General features: G+C 37.1%; 1 protein-coding gene across 2 annotated transcripts in view; it reads left to right on the plus strand.

Annotated features, from left to right (window-relative positions):
* Window positions 1-9,205: 9,205 nt before the first annotated feature.
* The window catches only part of RAB18 (RAB GTPASE HOMOLOG B18), a 54,251-nt gene continuing 37,393 nt past the window's right edge, over window positions 9,206-26,063 (plus strand). Inside the window, exons 1-3 of one of the 2 annotated variants that reach the window (XM_089384281.1) lie at window positions 9,206-9,345; window positions 9,483-9,867; window positions 15,996-16,064. In XM_089384281.1, coding sequence (XP_089240407.1) covers window positions 9,732-9,867; window positions 15,996-16,064 — 205 coding nt within the window. In that variant the 5' untranslated portion in view covers window positions 9,206-9,345; window positions 9,483-9,731. Of the gene's footprint in view, window positions 9,346-9,372; window positions 9,868-15,995; window positions 16,065-26,063 lie in introns of those variants that run through there. The other variant, XM_089384283.1, reaches the window with a different exon arrangement.

Raw genomic sequence — 26,063 nt, forward strand, 5'->3', positions numbered from 1 at the left:
GTAGCAGCGACAACAAATCCACACCACACATCCTCTAAAGTCATTATGTGATTCTCCACATGTAAAATGGTTCCATGTTTAAAATTATTTCCTATATAAGTCATATAGAAATTTGTTAGACTAAAGATTACACTAAGAAGGGTGGGGGGGGGTGAATCAGTGTAATGGTTAATGTAACAATTCAAAACCATTTCATTAATAACCGAATATATCAGTATATTAGAAAGAAACATGTATCATAACAAAGAATGAAACAATATATCGAGTAACAATCATCACATCAACACATGATAACACCAACTTTCAGGTGGAAACCCTTACGGGAAAAAACCACACATTCTTATCTTAAATCTTCAATTTACAATGTTTACTAGCATCGACCAGAAGGAGACACCCATCCCCTAAAAATGAAAGCACCAACTTGCTTTGGGCTACAATCTGATTGAGGCACCAACCTTGAAATTATGCAAGCACCGACTTACTATAGGCAACAATCTGATTATGGCACCATCCTCGATGATGTACGAAACAACCTAATTGAGGCACCAACCTCTTACTGATGTAGGAAACAACATTATTGAGGCACCAACCTCTGACTGATGTAGGAAACAACCTAATTAAGGCACCAACCTTTGAATGATGTAGGCAACAACCTAATTGAGGCACCAACCTATGATGGAGGCACCCACATTCTTCACAAACCAGTGGACCGCATTTCACAATTTTTAGATTGGATCCACGAGCATCAAAAACACTGAATTGTCATAAATCTACTCATATGAACAATGTCATGACTTGTACATCAACCTACAACAACATGTTCATCAATCTGGTCACATATCAACTTTTTTGGAAACCTGTTTCGATCATGTGTATAACACTGCTCATAAGCCTGTGACCTGTTCATAAACCCCTAAAGAAATCCAAAACACGTGATGTGGCTTCTTAACATAAAAAATGCATCTTCATGATTCTTCATAATCCTTGGATTGATCACAATAGAAATCTAGTCATCTCCCCTTTTCCAAAATTAAATTTGGAGCTAAGAAAACCCAAAAATACATTATAAGTATTAATTGTTTGCTAAAAGATCCCTTTCAAGGTGCTTTTTACAAAATAGCCCCTTTCTGACAACCATTTTACAAAAAGCTCCTTTTTAGTCTCCTAAGTGTTCGACTATATGTACTTTTGTAGGAAAAATAATTTCTAACCTCACGAGCAACCAGGTTTGAAATTGAGACCTTAGCTACAAAATACAAATCTAATACCAATTGTGTTATGCAATGATACTTATAATACCATTCTCTTAAACTCATTTTTTTTTATGGTATAGGTAACTCCAAAAGGGGAGAGGATGGGATCCAATCTTGTGGTCATCCATCGTCTAACCTCCACATTACGTCTCTTCTCAATATGTAGTCATACAAGAATTGAACAACGTGTCTGCCATGTCGTAGTTAGCACAACGACTAATCACATAATTACAACCTGTCGAGAGTCACCGCAAGATCCCATATCGTTGTCAATCAACATCCAATTTCCACATTATATCTTTTCTCACGATGTAATATACGTAGGCATACAAAAATCGAACTTGACCACGTTTCCACTACATTGCAGACAACTCAATGACCATCCGACGTGTCTACTGAATGGGATACTGCAAAACATGTTTAAAAGAAATTGGTAATAGAGGCTCCCAATAAGAATCGAAATCAAGACTATCCACCAACAAAGAACTTGAACCAACGAAACCAACCACTGAACTCATAACCAATTGCATGTCCCACGTATGTTCATTGCAATTGGAACCAATGTGATCAGGATTGTGGGAGGAATGAGACTTACATAATGAGACTTACATATTGAGACCAGAATAAAAATTAAAATTTCCCAACAAGTCATCTATCCTAGTACTACTCTGGCCCAAGCATGCTTAGTTGCAAAGTTCTTGTGAGATCTAATGCATTAATGTCATTGTGATCCAAGTTGTTTAACAAAGGAAACTTCATGAATGACAAAATAATATGTCACAATGCTTAAGACAAATATTGAACTTAGTGCGTAAAAGAAATATTGCAGAAAAATAACACGAGAAATTCAAATATTTATTGAAATGGGTAATATACCATGAGACTACATTATGAGAAAAAAAAATGATTTACTCCATAGTGAAATTTGGTATTTATACTTTTAATGGGTATCGTTCACTGAGAGTCATGCCTCCTCTTACATTTCAAATACCATGAGTAAATACCATAGTTTACAAAATCCATGGGTGAATACCATGTGCAAATATAATAAATTACGACACAATCGATAAATATAATAAATTATGGTATCATGGGTGAATACCATAGATGAGTATCATAATTACGATGGTAAAACTAAAATCATCATGCGATTAGATTATCACTTTAACATTATGATTTATTTTGTTTATTATCATGCATTATCCATGGTTTTAACAACCATTGGTAGAAAAATAATTATTAACTTTGGTAATTCGCCCCCCAGGAAGAAATGGTCCCCATTGCGTAAAGTTCTCTCATCACATGAGGATTTTTTTGTTGAACTTGGTTCCTAGTGAACCACTTGCCCTGGTGAAGAAGCTTCCCCTGTGTTAACCACTCGATAGAGTTGTATGTTTTGTTGGTGAGTACCCTTCATCCTGGTGTCCATAATTCCATAAGTTGTACTCTCAAACTTACACAAAACCTGATGTTGGTCATGTCGTTGTTTGTACTTGGCATTGACTATTGGTAGGGTATCATGAACTTGTTGTTAGAAGTGTTGAAATTGTTCAACAAATTTGGCTCCTTGATGGGGGAACTTTGTTGGTGAAGATGTAGTCTGAAAAGTGACATCCATGGGGGTTGCTAGCTGGAATCTTGAACATGTCTCAAAAGAATATTGTAAAGAGATTTTTTGTAGCCACACTGAACACATGGAAGTATGTCATCTAGTGTAAGTGGATTTGTGACTTGGAAGAGTAGGGGAACCTTTGTAGGTGAGGTGAATATATCTCTGAGCCCTTTACCCAGTGGCTTGTGTTCTATAAAGAAAGCTTGTACTTAAGCTGTGGTGGTTGCAGTGACCTATTGTTTACCTTCTAACTGAATTGTGGAAAGGACAAACTTGGAAGTATGAGAGACTACCTTCTTGCATTGTTTTGCTGAGATCAATGAAATTGCAGTATTCAAAACTACTTCTGGTATCTTGTAGAGTTGATCCCCCATAGTAACAATGACACTACGTGGTCGAGCCTCATAAACAAAATAATGTTTCCACATATAAGGTTGTCCTAAAAGAACATCACAAAATTCAGGAGCAACATCACACAATATCTCGTCCATGATTCTGCATAATATTATGATTTATTTTGTTTATTATCATGCATTATCCATGGTTTTAACAACCATTGATAGCAAAATAATTATTAACTTTGGTAATTATTTTTCACTTGGATCACAATGGCTATATATACATACATACATGGTCCTAGGGCTCATGGGGGCTAACCTTAAGTTGTTGTTAATGCCTTCAAATTCGAAGATATAAAACCATACGACCACAATTTATTTACCATGTGACATTTTTCATGAACCAAAGACAATAGGATTTAGCCCTTTCAGCACATGACAATGCCACGAGACCCTGTCCTAAGGGATCCATGGTAATCGACATGCTAACGTCAACATGACATCATCATGCCATTTGGCAACCCATGATTGGTGCCACATGTCACACATATTCATTCATTTAAACAACTAAAAAACACCATTAGACATGCCACATGGCAACCATGTCACCTATCGTATGCCACATAAACGTTACCTACCATGTCATCATCTCAGGCCAATCAAAACTCGCCACATGTGACTTGTGAATCGTCAATGTTAGGGCTACCACATCATAGTTGGTTGTGCATGGGGTCCACGTGGCATCTAACTGAAGGATCCACATGTCATTATAGGATTAGGCTAGCGTGGAGGGGCAACCTTCTTTAACCCTCAAGGAAGTTGACACTTCATCTTTTGTTCATGAGAATTTCATCGGCTAGATCCTCTAGAAGATGCTCGATCTTTAATGGATTAAATAATGTGCATGTTTATGTGACATTCACTGTATATTTCATCACATGACCATAGATCCACTCCAAAGATGCTCGTTGTTTAACAAATTTGGTGTTTTTAACCTCGTTGCGGCTGCCAAATTTAAACGATCATAATTTCTCATTTGAGAGGAGTCTTTCCAAGTGTGATATGTCATTGGAAAGGTATTAGAGAGGAATTTTTAACCATACCATTCATAGATTCATTTGGGCATCACAACTTAAAAAAATAGGCATGCAAGAGATTGGGCTAACATAATGCTTCCTTGGATTCATGAATGGTACTAAAACTTCCTTAGCCATCCCCCGACATCAATGACAACATTGTGTATAACAAAAGTCACTAATATGCGAAAATCACCCATAGCTTATAACAACCTCACCCCTTTGAACCAATTATAAGGACAACAAATCATAAAAAGGGTTCTAATAATGCAAGGAGGAGCACAAGTCACCCCATCGAATCCTCTAAAGGAGGGGGGGAGAAAAGATGCCTTACAAAGATGTAATTGTTAGTGCATCCCCATATAATCAAGGTGGCATGGAAGCATTGCTGATTCACAATGCTTATGAGGCATTTGAATGAAATGGTGTTATTGCAAGAAAATTAATAGTAAGGATATAGTTTTTCCTCAAAATCTAGATGTGGATTGGCTCTAGGAGGTTAAGATTTATGGCTTTGACATATGAATAAGGATGCCTTATTGCCGAGTTTGTCCATTATCTCATTGGATTTAAACTATCATAATTGATGTGTTTCAGTGCCTTTTGTTGTGGCAAGGATATTGATAGGTTGTGCAACATTTATTCTCATCATATACATATGGATCATACATGTCTTTGGTATTGACTTATTAACTCTCTTATGGATGTGGATTTTGATACCACTATATGGTTGAGTGGGTGGCTTCAATGATTTTGGGCTTAGAGAAGGATGGTTGGTCATGATGCCAGGACAAGTTTCAAATTTTGATGTTAATTGGAGACATATGCATTTGGATTATGGAGGGTGACTCCCTTGGTCTAATGGGATGATAATAACTATCATAATTCATGTTTCTCTTTCCCTCTTGTTTGTGTATGTCTCGTAGTCACTCCTTCACAATATGTAGGTTTAGATCATCTCCTATCAAATGTCCATTTTGAAAGTTAGAGACTCATCTACTCTACCCAATTCATTGCCTTTTAAACTTAATGCTTCACACAGGAATGTTACTTATTGATTACCAAGGCTTAGAACCTTCAACCTAGGCCCTAAGCTAAAGTTGGATGGATATTATGGTGAGAAACAACCATTAGAAAAACTGTGAAATTATTTCATTATTAGGGCAAAATGGTCATTTGATTTAAACAAATAAGAAAAAAGTAGGCTAGGTAAAGATTTACGAAAAGTGACACCTTTTTAGATGAGGATTTGCACTAAAGAAGAGTAGTTTCTTTAGATGCATGGAAGAATATCACATAGGAGGCATTCAAGTTAAAGCCCATTTATTATAGATTAAGTGATGAATTCTATTTTTTTTTTTTACTTTCTTAATCAAAAAAATACTTCACAAATAATTATTGGCTTGAGGAACCTAGAGGGGATCTTGGTGTAGGACTTTGATGAGGTTAGACAATTGTTTGATCTTCACTTTTAAAACATAATCGATGAGTAACTCGTGATGAGGAATGTCAAGACAACAATAAAGTTTGTCAATGGTTTGTCCCTTTTGAAGTTTGAACCTGCAAGAATAGATTCTTATGGTTGAAATGATTTAAGAAGATGTTTTGGAAGTGTTGGATACAATGAAAAATTTAAAATATACTAGAATAGTTGGTCTCCACCATGAATTCTCTAAAAGAACATGGAATATAGTTGGTTAAATATTTAGTATGTATGACTAAAAAAGTTTTCAATTTTAGGATAATAGGTAAGTTGCAAAATCAAGGATTGATTAAACTAATCCCAAAGGATTCAACAAGGGACAACACTGGTACTTGGCATGTTATCGCTCGACTTAATATCTCCTACAAAATTTTGGCCAAGGTGTTTGCAACAAGGTTCAAATGGGTGGCAAATTAGATTGTCCTTCCTTAGAAAACATGCTTCATCTCTCGATAAAATTTTGACAACATGGGAGAGTGTTGTCTGGGAGAAAGAGTTTGGTTAGCAAGTTCTTTTGTTGAAAAATGAATTTGGTAAGACTTATGACATGATATATGATCCAAATCTCAGGGGGGATTATAACATAAGTTCAAATGTTTAAGTTAAAAAACCATATTGTTTTATGTAAAAGGGAGCTTAATTGATATGTAACCAATAGGTTCAAACCTAACCAAAGCTGAATCAGTTAAAAAGACACATTATAAGAAGGCAATAGTTAGAGAGTGAAGGTTGGGAAGGAGAGGTCCCAAAATTGGCCTCATTGCATGTAATAGTTATTCTTAATGGAATTCTTCTTCTTCTCCAATTCTCATTCTCTCTCTTCATATTTTTGTGATGTATTCAATTCTTTCATTTTTGTTAATGTTCTTGTGATTAGTTTCATGGAAGAATTATATGTTTTCTCCCCTCCTCTCTCAACATTCATGGCTCCTAGATCTTAGCTGCCAAGATCTGAATCAATGGTATCAGAGCAGGTTACGACTCCATGGGAACAAAGGTTTGAAGCATATTTAAGTTTCAAAGTTTCGCATTAATCTCCAACCTCCTTTTGGTACTTTTGGAGTCCACTTGCTTTGCCATACACTGTAAGTATCACAATTAGTTTGCAAATAGTCTTCATTCACCATTGCAGGAGCATTATAACATGGATTCACTACATCTGTTGGTCTGCAACATGGAGGTTCCATGACCTCTACAACAACCCATGTTGCATTTCAAATCCTTGACATCCTTTGTGGCCCTTCACACTTGTATTCTCACATTTATTATTATTGTAGATTTGTACAATGATGTCACAACTTACAAAATTTGTACGCAATACATAGAATCTTGGATGACCTCATTTCAACCATTTCTTAGCTTCTCTATGCTGGTATGGCCACCTTAGAAGCACTATCTGGATGGAGTGCAAGGCAACAATCTTCAACAAACTTCATGCATGTGCCACAACCTCTACAAAGCACTTTAGAGGGTGTAAAATAACTCATTTTAAAGGATTTTATGTTAGCTCAAATGAGTTTTTGTTTGTTTGTTTGTTTTTTTTACGGAATTTGATTTGACTTCTTGGTTTAAGAGATATTGTCGATTGAAGTCACACATGTCCATAAAGCTACACGACTACACGTATCTTGAGTTTCATGAAGGTTTTATCACCCCACAATTCACCACAATGCAAGTATCTTAAATCAATGGAAAGATTTCTTCAATACCTCAAAATGGTCTTTGACAAAATTTCATTTCATTACCTATAACAAAAGTTATCAACAAAGTTGCAACAAGAGGTCCATTGCAATGAAAAAAAAAGAAACGTTATGGGTAAACTGCACGAAACCCTTCTCCAAACTTGCCATTTCCAACTTGGTTATGGGTCATCCATAAAGCCACAATTATGGGTTAACCACACAAAACACTTCTCTTCATTGACATATGGCACATTGTAATCATGATGATTATGGGTCATCCATAAACCCACGTTTATGGGTTAACCACACAAAACCCTTCTATTCAATGGCTCATGGCACATTGTAATCATGATGGTACATTAAACATAATGAGGTCCCTCTTTTTTTTAGCATTTTGAATAATGGGGATCATCATTCTCTAAGGTGGGGGGTGGGGGATTGATCCAAATCTTAGGGGGTGCTTATAACCTAAGTTCAGATGTATAAATCAAAAAGTCATATTTTTATGTAAAAGGGAGCTTAATCAATATGTACTTGACAAGTTCAAACCTAACCAAAGTTGAATTCGTCAACAAGACACCATATAAGAAGGCAATATGAAGAGAATGAAGGTTGGGAAAGAGAGATCCCAAAATTGGCCTCATTGCATGCAATGATTCTTATTCTTTTCCAATTCTCATTATCTTTCTTCATATTTTTGTGGTATTTAGTTCTTGTTATCAATGTTCTTGTGATTAGTTTCATGGTAGATCTATATATTTTCTCTCCTCCTCTCTCGACATTCACGACACTTGGATCTTAGCCCCCAATGTCCAGATTAATATACTTGAGTTTTATAATAGACATGTTATCTTGGTTGGGGTTTGGCTTTCATTTTGTATTCATGATCAATGTTTTAACATTCATTTTAATTAATTGGTTTCTCTAAAATAAAATTGTTTTTCATAAGTCTATTAGGTAAAGATGCCCTCTTGCACCTTATCTTTATATTTTATTTGCAAATGCATTAGGACAAGTCCAGTTTCTCATTGATTGATGTTGAGGGTGAACCAATATGGTTGATCTAACCATGTCAATAGATGATGAGATTGTCTACCATTTGGAAATTCCATTTAGGGTTAATCCCTCCCTCTCATATATCCAGTGAATGGTATTTACAAAAATTATATAAGAAATTCAAAATTCAAAATATATAATTCTCTTATTTATTCACAAAGTTATAATAAAGATAAAATTATGTAAGCTTTTAAGAGACTTTATCTCTTTTTTCTTTTTCTTTTCTTGCATTTTCATTTGGTGTGTGTAAAAAAGATGTTCAATTCCAAGAGACATGTTTTCCCTATGTAATAAGACTCAAAGGTCATGACTTCTAGTTAGATCCCATTATAATAGAGTTACAATATCTCAACTCTTAATAAATCATAAGTTATTGATATTTCTAACTTATAGACTATTGAATATATTCTTAATGTTACAATGACAATCGGGAAAAAATTTCATACTAGGCCTTATCCACATTACTCTAATAAATTACTAATTCACCGTAATGAAATAAAAAATATCCTAAATTTCTTAAATTCACGAGTTTGGAAGTATAGAAACACTCTACGCTTCTTCTAAATGTCGGCAGTGATAGTCAAATAGTGAAGGGGGTATTGATACCTTTTTAAAGGACGATCTGATTTGAAACCCCTTATTGTTTGAGGTTGCAGCACGATAGCTTAGCTTTTGTAAAGGTGAGGATTTTTTTAAAATCTTTTTAGATAACGTAATACTTACTATACATCACCGACAATGAAAAAAATTGAATTTTTGTATATAACACTAGCCGGAAGAATTTTATCTACACTCGCTCTGTAATGTGTGAGAAGTACTTCATAGCCGAAAGCGAAGGGTCAAAGGTAAGCATTAAAAAATTCTCCCAACAAATCTCATATCAGCACTCGAATTCACGTTTGATTTTTATTAGCCTATTTACCCACAAATATTCTGAGATCTGGGGGAGCGTCTGAGGTTGGGATTTTTAATTGTCATCCAGCTATTAATTCAGTATCCCTCGGACGGGCTACTGAAAAATACTGTATGAACAGTGTATCATGACAACCCCGTGAATTTATACGAGTACAAATATTACTAAATCATTCCCTCATCAACGGTTTCGCGGATCTAGGGATCGAGCCTCCAAAATTGGCTTTTGAATGGTTTTAAGAGGCGTGGCGCCGAGCTGAGTGAGTGTTTTCGGAAGGGTGGACAAACAGGGTTGCAGTGATTGGAAGTCTTGAATCTCATGGCTTCCTCTACAAGTCAAGGGGACTTCGACTATGTGTTCAAATTGTTATTGATTGGAGATTCAGGTGTTGGCAAGAGCAGTCTTCTTTTGCGGTTTACTTCAGATTCCTTCGACGATCTCTCCCCAACAATCGGTATGATTCCTTTCTCACCTAAATCCTTGGCTTGCGTGTTTTTGGCCCTTTTTGTCTCATAAATTCCTTCTGTTAAAAGCTTTTGTTTCTGTAAGGATATTGATTTTTCCTATTGTTGAGCTAAAAATTGCTAGAGTTGTGGTTTGAACTTTTAGATCTGTTTTATGCTTGTAGGAATTTTATGAAATATATGCATCTGGGAGCTACCGGTGTATAATTCATGTAAACATTGTGATCGCCTTCTTTCTAGGTGTATACCATGACCCATACGGTTGTGATTGCCTTCTTTCTAGATTTGATCCATGTAGGCATAACTATGATGGAGCTAACGCTTCTTGCGAAATTTATTTTTTTGTTTATCTTTTGAACATTGCAGAATAGCAGTTTGGATTCCTAGAGGGGCCAATCTGATCACATTTTCATTTCACTGATATATTCCTGGTCCATACTTGGTGCAATTTTAATTATTAAGCCATCTGAGCAAATTTGGAATTTATACCTGAATGGCCTGAGGTAATTTACAGAAAGGAGTTTTGAGTGCCGTTTTTAAAATAAGCTGGCATCTTTGTATAATGTAGTTTTTGCAAGAGATAGATTGGGTTTTAACAGATTCGGTTAGTTTTTCCATTAGTTTTTGTTTGAAATGCTTTTGCTGTGAAAGTTATCTACTCATTTTTAGTATTTAATGTTGCATAGAGATATTTCAACAGCACCCCGATTGCCGAAGTTGCCTTCTTTTTTTCTTCAAATTTAAGTCCTTTATTATTATTATTATTTTTTGTTTTTCCATTAGTTTTTGTTTGAAATGCTTTTGCTGTGAAAGTTATCTACTCATTTTTAGTATTTAATGTTGCATAGAGATGTTTCATCAGCACCCCGTGATCATTGCCGAAGTTGCCTTCTTTTTTTCTTCAAATTTAAGTCCTTTATTATTATTATTTTTTTTTTGCGGGTGGGAGTGGGGGAGGGGATTTAGTGCCTTATTGTCTATACCTATGTTCCACCAAATTTCCGGGATGGGGAGTGAGGGAGTGGGGAGACGAACAAGGAGGATGTGAAATTCTATGCCCCTTCCAGTTTGTGTTCATACCTCAACCCGATAGAAGTCATTCTTCTAGATGAAACCCTCAACCACAAAACCCTTCAGCTGAAAAATAAAATGTGCTGCTATAAACCTTTTTGCTACTTATTTCCCTCATCACAACGCTTAAGGTTGCTCTAATACCATGTTAATTTCTAAATACTGGGTCTGATCTATTTCACACAACAAAATTTTTTACCCAAAAAATTATTTAACCAGTAAATTAATTTTCTAAACTGCTGAAATAAGAACACTGGTATTTTTAACTTCAAACTTAAAAATTATGCAGTGGAAAATAAAGAGGAAATCAACAAACACAACAAATTTTTTTGCCCAATAAATCTCCCTTAACTTTTATTAATCTGGAAAATTTAGGGTCTTGACCCACAAAGAAATACACATAAATTACAACAATAATTGACCATGGAAGTAGCCCACTGGGTTCTTGGCCCAAGAGAAATTCAGCCTCTGGAAATTCAGATTCCTTGAATAAATTTGGCCTTGGCAAATCTTGGCCTCTACTTGTGAATTTTGCTCCCTTGGCTGTAGGGCCTGCGCACTGGAAAGACTCAGCCCCCCTGGCTGGAAACTTGTCTTCCTTCCTTGCTCCACACAGCCCTTCATTGAAACTTGACCTCACTCCACAAACACAACTTGCACAGAAAATTCGGCTTCCTCCTTCAAATTCTCGGCCTCTCTCTCCAAATTCTCAGCCTCCTCTAATTTCCTTTCCTAAGAACCCTTGCTGCACACTTTCTCTTTTTCTTCAGCCACTGGAGCCTCTCACTCCTTGAAAAAATCTTTGTCTTAATCACAATGTCGTGTCATCATCCTCTCCCTTCGGTTCCCTTTATAACTTCTCATTGAGCCAAATCCCCAATCTTGAAAGTGATAGAGGGCTAGGATTAAATCCTAACCCACTTAAATCAATGGTGGAGATTAGATATAAGTCACTTAAATAATTAAGTTATTTATCCTTAGAAACCTTGGTGCAATAGCCATCATTAATCAATAAATTATTGAATGTGCTTTTCCCCCTCTTGAACAAGCACCTAAGGAGGGCTCTATCTGCATGCTTGACACTTAGCCTATGTAGAATACCTTTCGATGTTACAAACATCAATAATGAAGGGGGAATAGAGTAAAGGAATTCCATTAACGAGTTCAAACATTCCTCTTTACTAGAGGACTATTAGAGGCATACACATGGAAAACTTGAACGGACTAATAAGAACAATGATTACCTTTCATTGTAGAGCTGTCCAATGATAAATCTTGACTTCACTCCTCACTTAAGTAATAGAATTGGAAGGCCTCGATTATATTCCTTGCTTACTTCTCAACATATTTAGCATGCTTTTGTTGAGATGTTGCGAGTAGTTTGAGCTTCACTTTCAGTTACGATTGACCTTATGGCGTATCATTTATTATATTTAGGTTTGGTTAAGTCCGACTTAGTCAAAGTATGCTCATAACCCCTCTTGGGAAAAGCGGACAACACCTTGAATTGTGTAGACATAGACCAACTTCTTTGTAATATTCACTGAAGTGGATTCTTTTCCATCATTAATAAAATATTATGCCTAAGGGCATTGTCAGAGACTAGAGTGTTGCACTTTTTCTACTTGATTTATTTCCCTCTCTAGCATACCTATGCTTGGGTTATTTCTCTTTCTAGGGCACTTATGATTGGGTTTGTTTCTCTCTGTAGGGTTTTTTTCCCTAGTGCTGGCTTCTTCTCTTTATTGCAGAATTAGGGTTTTGCTGGTTTGAGCAAATTTGATCCTCTCTCTCTGTCTCTCGTTTATGAATCTTAACGTTCTCCTTAGAGTCCTTTACAGCTAAAACTGATTGCAATTCCAATGTGGCCTTTTGAAGCAAAACCATTGCTGTATTTTCAGTTTTGGCTAAGATGATCTATTTCCAAATTGATATGAATAAAGGTTATGGAAAAAGAGGAAATGGAAATACTTGAATTAGGGAACACAACAATTGCATTGAGAACTTTACGTAGAGCAAGGTGAGAAGACATAAGACTTTAGCTACAAATGGGAAGACACAAGAATTTACTCAGAGAGAATCTAATTAACTAGAGAATCTCAAGTCAACCACAACAAATCTAGCATGTCCCTGTTACAATAAAATATCGCACTCTCAGAGATAAAGTCCAAAAGCTCAAGTGCGGGATCTTGTGTACTCAAGAAGGGGTCAACTCTGACCTCACTAACCCTCTTCTCCCTTTTGGCTAGCTGTCCTCCAACTGAAGGGGGGTTTGTTTGGGTAATTTCTAGGTTTGAGTTCAAAGGGAAATGCCCCCAAACACACACACAACCAAGGAATCACTAGAAGAGTAAATTTCCAACAAAACAATTTAAAGGATCGATGAGGAAAAATGGTGATGGAAGATAGAAGATCAATGCGTTAGCTTGCCAATATATTTTTGGGGGCACATTGGGTCAAGGAGCAACACACTGGGAGAGAAAGGAGACAAATGTCGGTTTAAACTTAAAGAACTAAGGGACACTAGCTTTTGTCCCTGAGACCTCTAACCCTAGCATCCTTCAATATTCGTAGATGGGATAAGGGAATGAACTTAGCTTGGGTCATCTCAATAAAGACTGATGAGAGGTTCAAAGAGGCTTGGAGTAGATCTAGTTTCAAGGACTAGGGCAGTCTAACTCGTGTACCCTAGAGGTGTGGGCTAGGCACCTTACAATTTTCAAGGATAAATAAGGGAGGGAGCTTAACTTATGTCACCACAAAAGAAGGTGATGAAAGTCTTCCCAAGGAGGATAATGAGAAAAAATACTAGAAAAACTATGGTGAATATTTAATAACCCTTATCTATCAACTTAAACAAGATAAAGAAAGATATCTTAATTTATCATGCATCCATCAAGATTCACTACTAAATCATCCATGAAAAGACGTCTATCCACATCAACAAGGCCTTCCTCATCAAGATATATCAATATCCATCAAGAAGAGAAAACCATGCACATCAACTCAAACTCCTCAAGAAGTCACTCAAATCATCCATCCATAGCCAAAATTAAGAAACAAGAGAGTTTCAGAGATTTCAGATTTGTAAAGGGATTTATGCCAAAATACAACCATGATATAATGAGAGTAAGTGCACCTCTATTTATAGAGGAGGTGCTCAACTGCCTTTACAATAAAATATTAATTTCCTAGGCTAAAAAGCCCCTAATCTAGCCTATGGAGGGTCAAAAGGCCCTCTTCTATAATTAATTAATCAAAGTACAAAATCAAAGGACGTTTCATGCCACATGTACAATAATTAAGGGACACAAACTCGCAAAAATAACTCACCTCCTTAAATGAGGGAAAGATGCACCAACTTTGCCTCCAAGGGCCCTCAAATTGTGGACACAAGGGCTTCCATAATAAGGAATCTCCATCAGCGGGGGTTGGCCCCTCAAAATCAGCTCCAGATGTGCAACACTCAGTTCTCAAAGGCTCGCCACGGTGGGTTTCATCCACCAATCATAAAAAGCCTTGAATCTTCCTCAAAGTGTGAGTGTATGCATCTCCAAGGTGGACATGTGACCTTTCAAGACCTTCCAACCCTTTCACGGGTGTGTATTCTCAAAACAACCCCACAAGAAATGCAAACAGGCCCTTCAGGTTTCCATTCAAGTGAACATCAAGTGCAGCCCCTTGGATCAATTTGATGGACAGAACTGATATCCTTTCTTTACATATGCAACATATGGTTCTTAATGCCTTCCAATTGATTGCATGGTTTCAAAGTAAAACACTGCCCTTTCAACAATGAAAGTAGAATATCAGCTCTAGCAATCAGCATCAAAGTTATTAGGGTGGTGTCATCATCAAATATACTCTTTCAAACCACATCAGAATGAATGTTTACAAATATCGACCCTCCAAATCCTCTGAAAATAACATCATTACCCGTGCCGTCATAGGTTGGCTCTGGGTCAAACTCAGGTTGGCTCAGCATAAGTCATTTTAGCATCCAAAACATATGTACACACACACATACAATCCTCAGAGCACATGACCAGCTGAGGTTCTGAGGCGCTCTAGTGATCTATTGAAGTTATTAGGGCTGAGGTTCTGTTGATAGATCTTCCTGAATTACTCCACTTCAGTGCTGGTATTATATCTCTTTTCTCTGGCCCCAAAGGGTCTAGAAAAGCAGAACTTCAACATATGGATGTCAACCTTTAGTTGCTGTTAGCTGACTTGTGATTTCTATTCATAATAACTAGGAAACCTGCTAATTCAAGGACTGATACCTCTTCCATATTGCACTGTCTCTATGTGGTTATTACACCAAATTTCCACAAATGTTTAGTACTTACAGCTTTACAGCAATAACCACTACAGTTTCTAGCCTCAGCCATACAAACTACTGATATATTCTTCTTAAACTGCTATGACACAACCCTGATTTATGCAATTGGAGACCTCAATAAGTGCTGTAGTTATGTCTGAAATATGCCCTTTCTATGGCCATCTATATTCTGAACAGAGTACCTCCTGTTTAATAGATGGTTGAGCTTGTACAGCAGAAAAAACAAAAGCTCCAAATGCTGAATGAGAAATGATTGATCTATTCTGCAGAAGATTAACAACAGCAACTTTTCCAAGTCCTACAATTCAGTCCAGCTCCTGCTTGATGGAATCCATTTGCTGTATATTGTAGGAAAGTGGACAACACCTTCCATCAATTATGAGATTGTATCCTACACCGATATGCTAGTCAAAATAATTTTTCTGTAAGCTTGTATTTTAGAATATTTACATCGATATCATCAATGTTTTCCAATTTTTGTTTGCTTATATTGTTGTATTCTTAATTGCCTATCTGTGTCCTTTAGACATTAGTTATTTAATTTTTGATGTTCCCACAATTTTTGATTTTGTCACTTTCTTAAGCACATTACTTCGTATTTTTTCTCATTCTTCATTTTTGTTTTCAATTTATAGTTCACATGCCTATTTCTTGAAATTGTTTGTGGTTAAGAATCTTGATATATGGTTGATGGCTCAAATGTAGGTGTGGACTTTAAGTTAAAGCTCATGACAATAGGAGGAAAGAGGTTGAAGCTAACAATTTGGGATACAGGTATCTGTTCAACTTTCAAAATTGAAACATAAGGATAAAAAGAAAAAGAAAAGGGAAGTGATATATTTTAAATGTCATATTAGATGCATGCTTTGTGAAAAAAGAAAATAGGAAAAAACATTTCAACCATCCTTCCCTAATGAAATCCATGTATGTATTTTGCATAAAGTTGGTGCCTTTTATTTCTTTGTTGATTTGTGCGGACATGCTTCATTTTTTTCATATTGTAAAATATAATTGACTTTCATCATAGTCTTTATTTTAGAGTTTGTATGGGATGCCATCATTATTTTATCTTGTGGCAAGACATTCATTCTAATCATGCATAGAAAATAACACAAAACACACCTATTAAAATGTGAAAATATATACATTTGTAAGAATTTACCTTGAATATTTGTTAAAACTTAATATATAGGAGATGTTGAAATGTGTAGCTTGGGAGTTACTCCCACAACCCTTGGGGTACAAGGTTCTGTGGAGTTGACCCACAAAAATGTGGTTTTGTGGGCAATGTACCCATGTGGTGGGCTAAAGACCCAAAATAAATTATAGTTTATTCTATTGGTTGCAAGAGGCCACCTTTGATGGACTAAAGGGGGCACCTAAGGCTACAATAGAGAGGTATAAATATAGTGACCTAAGGAGAGGTCAAACACACATTGCAACACATCTCTTGTGAATACGAGCCAAAGAAGGAAGCCATATATACTCAAGGAAGCCACAATTATATTTCACATGCTATATTTAAGTATTAGGTGTGTATATAGACAAATCTTCGGGTGAGGGGCTACCTTCCACTCGCTTTGAGAAGGTGTCTTAAGTGACCCTCTCCCTCACTTATATTATAAATCCTAATCATCAAAATCTTTTGTTGAATCGAGTCTAGGTGTTTAGAATATGTCATATGGTTTCCCATAAACCCTTGACTTGCCCCTTTGAAATTGTCAAAGTGACTCCATAGTCCAAGTAGGTGAGGCATTGGTCTCCTATTTAGTCATCACCCAAACCCATCTCATTTTACCATTTTCCATCCTCATTGTTGCCATGTTCTCTTTAATCCCTCCCCTACTACATAAATTGAGCGTAGTTAACCCTTAGGGATACGCCCCTTAGATCCTGCCTTTGTCTAAAGTGGGGAGTGTTGGTGAGGTGATAGTGGACAACCTCCTGAGTTCCACAAGGCTAGCCTTTATCTTTGTGACTTTGAGCTAAAGGTGCTAGTTTGTATGATAATAGGGCCAAATCTTCTCTTTGTTTGCTGCATTACTCGTTCCATTAAAAGGGTGGAATTTTGATGGGTGATTAAAGACATCAATGATGACTTCAAAATTGTTGCATTTGGATACTGCGATGAATTATGCACAAGCTAGGGAAATCTTCTCCACCTCTAGCTTCAAATAAATTTATGGCAATGGTGGTCAATGCACATGATGATAGTAAGTTATAGCACTTTTGTATCAATCACATCATCTATGGATACCTGATGCACATGAGCTATCTTTGCCTCGTTGAAGACCTTCCATAGATCAACCCTCCATGTGGTGTTTGTGAGCGATGTGTGATGCGCCTTTGGTCACATGGCCACTTCTCTTGGGGGGGCCCAAGTACTCTCTCCTTTATTCATAATTTTTCTTGGTTTCTATTGGTCTATATATTAAATCCAAGGATAAGGTGTTTGCCAAATTTTGTTAGTTCAAAAACCTTGTTGAATCTTAATTTTAAGCAAAATATTAAGTGTCTATGGCTTGATGGGGGAGGAGAATACATTGTTGCCTTCCATTAGTTTCTTCGCTCTCATGGCATATCTTGGTCGTATACAGTTGCTTGTAGTCGTCATTAGAATGGTGTTGTTAAACAAAAAAAGGGCTATCATGGAATTGGCTTGTTGTATGGTTCTTTATTAGAATGTGAAGCTCTTCTTCTAGGGAAAGTTTGTAACATTTATCATTAATTGCACATCTACTTGTATTGTCTTTGATATGACTCCTTATGAGCACCTGCAAGGGTGGAGGTGCTATATTTCATGTTTTAGGATTTTGGATCAAGTGCATGGGTCCCTTGCCTTGTGGACAATGTACTATATCTCTTGTCCAATATACTTTTTGCTAGACCATGGTTGTTTATAACGAGTATTTTAGGGAGGATGTCTTTATGACCTTGTCACTCATTATGTGACTAAGCATCATTATCTTTGATGAGCCCATTCCTTACGTGGTCCACAAGTATGTCTTCCATCACTTCTTTCTAGTGATGATTATCAATATGGGAACATGCCTCTTCTATAGGCCTACTCGTTCAGTGGGCTTCTCTCCTATTTCAAAGTTCTCTTATAGCCTTCCACTTTTTCATGAGGATATGCAACTTAGCGATGAGAATTATTTCAATAAGTAGAATAGTAATGAGCTTTGTTTTGCTGAGTAGTCTAGTGATAAACCTTCTTGTTGAGTAGTTCAGTGATGAGACATTGAGCTCTCTCCAGATGTGCAACATAGTGATGGTCCTTTTGTTGACGGTGATCCTTCTCCTTTTAGTGATATCTAGATTAATGATAATAGATTTTGCTAAGAGTTTTTGGTGTTGGATGATATGATGAGAACGATGAACCTACTATTTCATTGTTACCATCTTTTTCCAAGTGGGCTATTGCCACTCTTATCAATGCTTTAACTTTCTTGTACGACCTTATCAACAACCATAGTAACTCCCATCATGGTCCTTATTTCAATTGGCGCTCCTCTATATGACAAATATTTGTTTGCGTCATTGAAGACCCTTCTTAGTATGATCAATTCCAGTATTTGTGAAAGCTTTCTTTGTGAGTGGCTTCTGATGACCCCAACTAACCATTATGGTGTTGGAAATTGGGTAGCTCAGAATGTATTTTTGAGTGGTGAAAACCCACCAAAAGTTGGTTGGGAAAAGTACCCAAGTGGTTGGGGTTTTGACCCAAAGTTGTGGGCTTGAGACCCAAGTTAATTAATTGTTTATTCTAATTTGTGTTTGAGTCGTTAAATGAGGGTTCCTTGATGGACAAGGAAAACAACCAAGATCACTCACACAAAAGTATAAATAAAGAGGCCAAAGGAGAGGCCTAGACACACAAGTGGAGAAGGAATTTCATTTGTGGAGAGAGGGAGGCTAATGGAACTAGTCGTAGATTGGCTTAGAGGAGTTGTAGCAAGGAGGTCGAGTTTCTCCATGATCTGGTAAGCTAAAGGAGTTATTACCAAAAGGGAGAAGGAGGCCAAGTAGAAAGATCTAGCCGTAGTGTTGGAAAGTCAGATCTGCAAGAGGAAAGTTAGATCTAAGTGCTGGAAGGTCAAATTTGCAAGAAGAAAGTCAGATCTGAGTGCGGGATTGTTAGATCTGCAAGAACAAAGTCAAATTTGTGATTTGAAGAAGCAAATCTAGCAGATTGAGAATTTGTAGCAGCTTGTAGACAAAGGACAAGAGGAGATATTCTCTGTGTGATCTTGGAGGCAAAGGACAACTAGAAGAGTAGTGGACAAGAGGACTAAAAGGACTGAGGACAAAGGACTGCCTTCAACAAGTAAGTCTTGTCTTTGTATTTTATTGGGCAAATTGTAGATCTGATGGAATAGATCTTAAGCCCTAATTGTATACTATGTATACTAGTTGTATCGGAGATCTGAAGGGCCATGACCCCTGGGACGGGAGCCCTAATGATTCTTTATCAATGAACTAATAAAGGTTGAGATTTGGGCCATATAAATCTGCGTACTTAATTTATTTCATTGCTGTTATATTTCCCCTGTGCAAAGTGCTTTTAGTAGATTACCTTCAGTGTGTTATGCTCAAGTCTAGACATAGACCAGATCTGGGTACAAAGGAATTTCAACATGGTATTAGAGTTACTTTGAAGGCAGTTGGATCAGAGTGTGCATATGAAAGCAGAGGGAGCCAATGGAGGTTGTGTAGGCTCAAAGGGAGTCTAGCTTTAGAGGGAGATTGCAAAGAAATGTCAAATGCCCAATGGAAGTCTGAATCTTCAGTTTCAAGCAAGAGAGTGGAGTTTTCAGCCCATGCAAGGACAATCACGGACCATGTGAGAACACTCATGGTGTTGCAAGGAAAAGTCATGCTGCATGCGAGGACAATCATGCACTGTGCAAGATTAAGCTTCACCAAGTATGAAGGAAGACGTGGCACATGCAAGGACAAATATGGCTACCACACAAGGGAAAGTCATGACTCATGTGAGGATGGCCATGGGCATGCAAGGAAAGTCATGGAGCTGGAGATTTCAAAGTGTGTTGGAAATACCTTCCTCATGAAGAGGGAGTATTGAAATTGGGTAGCTCGGAAGGTATTTTCGAGTGGTGAAAACCCACCAAAAGTTGGTTGGGAAAAGTACCCAAGTGTTTGGGGTTTTGACCCAAAGTTGTGGGCTTGAGACCCAAGTTAATTAATTGTTTATTCTAATTTGTATTTGAGTTGTTAAATGAAGGTTTCTTGATGGACAAGGAAAACCCCCAAGATCACTCACACAAAAGTATAAATAAGAGGCCAAAGGAGAGGCCTAGACACATAAGTGGAGAAGGACTTTCACTTGTGGAGAGAGGGAGGCTAAAGGACCTAGCCGCAAATTTGCCTTAGAGGAGCCGTAGTAGCAAGTGGGTCGACTTTCTCCATGATTTGGTTAGCTAAAGGAGTCGTTGCCAGAAGGGAGAAGGAGGTTGAGTAGGAAGATATAGTCGCTGCGCTCGAAAGTCAGGTTTGTAAGAAGAAAGTCAAATCTGAGTGTTGGAAGGTCAAATATGTAAGAAGAAAGTCTGATCCGAGTGCTAGAGGGTCAAATTTGCTAGAAGAAAGTCAGATCTATGATCTAAAGAAGGAGATTTAACAGATCGCGAGTTTGTAGCAGCATGTAGACAAAGGACAAAAGGGGTTGTTCTCTGTGTGATCTTGGAGGCAAAGGACAACCAAAAGAGCAGTGAGCAAGAGGACTAAAAGGACTAAGGATGAAGGACTGCCTTCAGCAAGTAAGTCGAGATTTGTCTCTGTTTTTGGTTAGGCAGATTGCAGATATGATGGAATAGATCTCAAGCCCTAATTGTATACTAGTTGTATCAGAGGCCTGAAGGGCCACGATCCCTGGTATGGGAGCCCTAATGATTCTTTATTAATGGACTAATAAAGGTCGAGATTTGGGCCATATAAATCTACATACTTAATTGATTTCAATGTTGTCATATTTCCGTCGTGCAAAGAGCATTTAGTTGAGTACCTTTATTGTGTTTATAATCAAGTCTAGACATAGACTAGATTTGGGGTATGAAAGAATTTCAACATATGGGGGGTGATCTGATGAGGACATCAACTTCCAAAGCCAGGTAAGTGCCTATGGGGGGTAAGATTATGGACTCGACCTAGTTATTTCACCAAAGCTAGGTAAGTACCTAGGACATTATCTTACCAATTTTCTTTGTTTCAGGACAATTTGCATGCAAAGTTGTAAAAATGTCGAAGAATCATCAAGAGAGATTTATATCAGTGAACTTGTAAGGATTATGGATACTCAGGTTCGCAACACTGATATTTTGACTTTGAAAAGGACCTTGAGTTTACCCTCTGATCAATTTCACTAAGACAAGTATTTATTTCAATCGGGACTTTTGGCAGCGACTTTGCTTGCAACTCATTTTGACCCCGATTCTATTTTGTTCTTAGCTAATTTTTTTGACTCTAAGACCAAAAATATTATTTGCGGTAAATAATAGGATTTTCTTGGAAATATCTGAAATCACATACGCTAGAATATTGAATTTTCCCACCACGTGTGTAGATATTATGGACAAGAAGTTTGATGAGGAGTTTGGGCAAAGGATGAGAAACTTGAATTCTGCCGAAGTTTGCTTAAAACCTCGACTACGATTCAAAAAATGGATTTACCCTTGCCTCCAGCATATTAAACCCCTTCTTTCAAACCTTAACGTCGCTTCTGGCCATGATTTTTGGTCTCGTTGATGATTTTGTGATGGATGAAGCCATATTTATGACTATTAGGCTCATAATGACAAATCCCAAGGAAATAGCTATCAATTTCCCTAAATACTTGACTAGAGCCATAGTCTTGGACCTTTGTACAATGGGCCCTTTCAAAATGTGTAGATACTGCACCTATTTAGTGCACTTGGCCCTATTTAATCACCCATAATATTTTTAATCCATGTTGTTAATAGAAGGGCTAAAAGACAATGACAGAAAGGAGAAAGAAGTCTATAGTTGCATTGATTTTCTATATGCCGGACGTATTCCTGGAATTTATATCCAATTCATCGATCACTTACCTTTTTAACTGCGAGTAAAACTATTGGGAGACCCTTGACAAAATATCAGAAGAAGCAAGAAGAATTCTACGACTAACCGAAGAGGACTATATTGGTAGTTGGTTCTTGTTCCCCGACTATTCCATTATTAGAATCTATGGTTTTGAAAGGGAATCTTATCGTCTCCCTAAGTTCATTACTCCATTAATATTTGTCTATGAAGTATTAAGACAAAGGCTTATTGTGAATGATTTCCATTTTGTTTCCAAGAACAAGAAGGCGCTTTTTAATTTCCCTTGTGCAGTTTTCTCTGATTACTAGGCATAAAACAACAATTGATATGATTGAAAAGGAAATGCTCTCTTTTGGTCTAGTACATGATGTTTGTTGGAAATATGACCCTCGTGGCATCATCTCTAAGCTTAAGGAAACAAGCTGGTCTATTTGCTTATGTTCACGAGCTTAGATTGGAAATTGAACAAGTGGTTAATGTGTTCTCTCTGCCTTAGAATAGCAAAGATCAGACAATTGTGTAGGTGGCCACTGGATAAAGTGAACAGAAAATATACAAAGATGAAGGAACGGATAAAGTCTTGGTTCTGACAACAATTCAATCTCAAAATGTAGAGCTTGCCCAACCTTTGATTGTATCACCAATAATGTTTGGAAGAGAAAGTCTGATACATAACAATTAGAAGAGATAGAACATATAGTGAAAGCAAAGGGAGATGAAGATATTGACGTTGAAGCTTTTGAGAAAGCAATGGAGAAACTATCCAAGGAAACCCAACAAACCCTTGAGGAGTCATAGCTAAAAGACTTTGGAAAACAAACACTAGCAGTCAAACATAGATTCATTAAAGAAAGGGCCGTGGAGAATCTAGAGAAAGAATTGATGCTCTTACCACAAGAAGCACAAGTGGTAGAAAGAATTGCACTTGGGGAAATGATTCCCACCACAAGCTTGAGCTTTATTACCTCAACCAATTTCGAAAGTAATATGTTTAATCTTACAGTGATACAACCAGAGGTAGATGTAAACAATAAACTGGTAGGTTTCGGAGCATCCTTCGTGGTCATCAATCTTGGTAAATTAACTGACTTTGATACGATAACTTGGCATAAGCAAACTAGTGAAGTTATGGCCAAGAGATTGTTAGATTCAACTGCCAGTAACAAAAAGTTGTAGGCCATGCTTGAGAGGATCTTAGAACAACTCTATAATGCACAAGTTTCCTTGAGAACTAAAGTTAATCGGATTAAGGAACTTTAGGACAAAATAATAAAGTAGTCAGGACACCCAAAGCATGGCAATTCCTTAAAAAATTATTAGAAGAAAAGGACAAAGAGATAGAGAGCCTAAAGGAAATTGCTAAAATCCCCGATTATGATGCAAGCACTCTAATAACAACTTTTGAAAAGAAAGAGGAGATTGAGAACAAGTTGTAGACAATGCAGAAGGTCCTTGATTGAAAGGAACATCAACTCAAAAGACAAGAAGAAAAAATAGAGACATTGGGAAAACAATTGAGAAATAGGAAAAGAAATACCTTAGCACAATTGAAGAGTACAAAGCGGCTTAGATAAAGATTTGGAGAATACTACGACGGATGCAGCAGATGCCAATGGTTTAAGAATCTTCTAGCTTAAGATCTCACAACTTGAACAAAGCATTAAAGAAGTGGAGTCCGAGAAAGAACAAAATGAGAGAAAATGGGCATGACAGGTGGAAATAAAAAACGAGACAATCGAGGAAACACAAAACTCCTTGAAAGAAAAGGAGAGATTGAATCCCTTCAAGAGATCATAAAGATCACTTTCGTAGGCAAGCAAGGCTTGATCGAAGCTAAGGAAGAAATATGGGGACAAATTGACCAAAAAATTGCAACAGTGAGATCATATGTTTTAATCCTATCAGAATGTGAGAAAGTGGTGATGAAAAATGCTAATATCGATGCCAAAAATTTTGCCCCTCAGTTGGAGGAAAAATTGAAGGATGTCGACCAATTTATTGACTTCTACAACTTGCTTGAGGATGAGACAATTCAGGTCGTGAACCTGCCTGCTAGAGACGAATGTATCTTCTCTCTCTCCATGGTAAAGGAGAAACATAAATGTTGTTGGCAATTCAAGTTGGCAGCTATTAATTTGGATTTTCCTTATTCCTTAATACTTTCTTATGAATCTTATTGATCTTCTTGTGTTTCTTTATTAGATCTTTTCATCAAACAAATATCAAGATCAAAACAGTAAAGACCATGGACACAAATATTAGGCTCTAAGCTAGGGCAAAACCCCTCCAAGGGGAAAACCCAAAAAATCTCCTCTTCTTATAGAATCTACTTCAAATAAGACAACAAAGACCCAAACCCTAGACCAAGTCCTCCTCCTAATACCAAATCAGCCGTCCAAGGAACCCTTTCAAGTAGATCAGATCAACAAAGCTTGATCCTACTTCAACCAACTTCCAGCTACAATTTTGATCCCAACTTTGACCTTGCAACTTCGACTTGCAACTGCAGCCTTGTAGCCGATGTAGAAACCCTAATTCAAATTTTCAAGAGATCTTCCTTTGAGCAAGACAGATTCTTCCAAGGTCAACGAGGTCAACATAGAATATATGCTCTTCCAGCAACTTGATATTGCAACTCGCTCTCTTGCAATTTGGGCTTGCAATTTCGACCTTCTTGGAAGCTGCAAAACCCCTAGATCTTCGCATGTGTGAAAGAGCCGAAAAACATATCTTCTTCCTTCTTCTTGCCTTCTAGACCTTCACTCTCCTTTTCCTCTTGCTTCCTAGCTATACATCGAACTTCTTCTTTAGATATCGAACTTGTGAGTGAGTGAGTACCAAATGAGGTTGAATCTGCTCCTTTATATAGTCTTTCCAAGGGGTCAAATTCCCTTCTTTAGGCCGACTTGTAGTTGCTAGGGCTAACTTGTACTTGGAGGTTTCCAGGACCTGCTAGACAAAATAAATTCTTTTACAAGTTATTCGCCTGGAAGGGTCTTATAAACATGATGCTGAATTTCTTGACTCATGACAATAAATCCTGTGACCTAACAAACCCTAGAAGCACGAAGAACATGCTTTTACTTAGAAGGCCATTAATAAAGAGCATGAAACCCATGCTTTAGAATATATATTTTTTCTTTTCTTCTTTTTTTGTTACATAAGATACATATTGAAATGAGTACAATAATAATTATGAAGACCAAAACTAGTTACATTTCCAACAAATGTCTCTCAGAAATGAAGGACGAGTTTCAAAGGGCCACAAAGATTATTGATGGCTTTTTAACTGAATGGAGTTATCTGGAAAGGTTCGACATCCCTTCCATTTGGGGAAACGAAAATTAGTTAAGGTTAGAAGAAGATTTCCAAGATAAACCGAAGGTTACCAGACAGGATTTAGGGTGTCTTGCGACTGTTAGTGAAGGGGCTATCTCTACACAGTTAGTGGTGAATTCACTTTGCAGGGATTTCAATATATCTGCAATAATGGACAAACTATACAAGGCCTTCCTCCAACACGTTATCAACATAAATCTCAGTTAACTTTGGCAATTGCCAAATATAAAAAGGTGCCATGGTTATCACCGACACACTGGGATCAGATCGCCAAAGTTAAAAAGCACTTGAATTTGCGGGTTGTTTTAGAGCAAGCGACTATTGCTTCACAGACTGTCCCCCCAATGTAGTCCA

The sequence above is a fragment of the Pinus tabuliformis genome, chromosome Q, assembly GCF_031772625.1.
Source record: "Pinus tabuliformis cultivar Carrire ecotype Pingquan chromosome Q, CPIR1, whole genome shotgun sequence".
Taxonomy (NCBI): Eukaryota; Viridiplantae; Streptophyta; class Pinopsida; order Pinales; family Pinaceae; genus Pinus; species Pinus tabuliformis.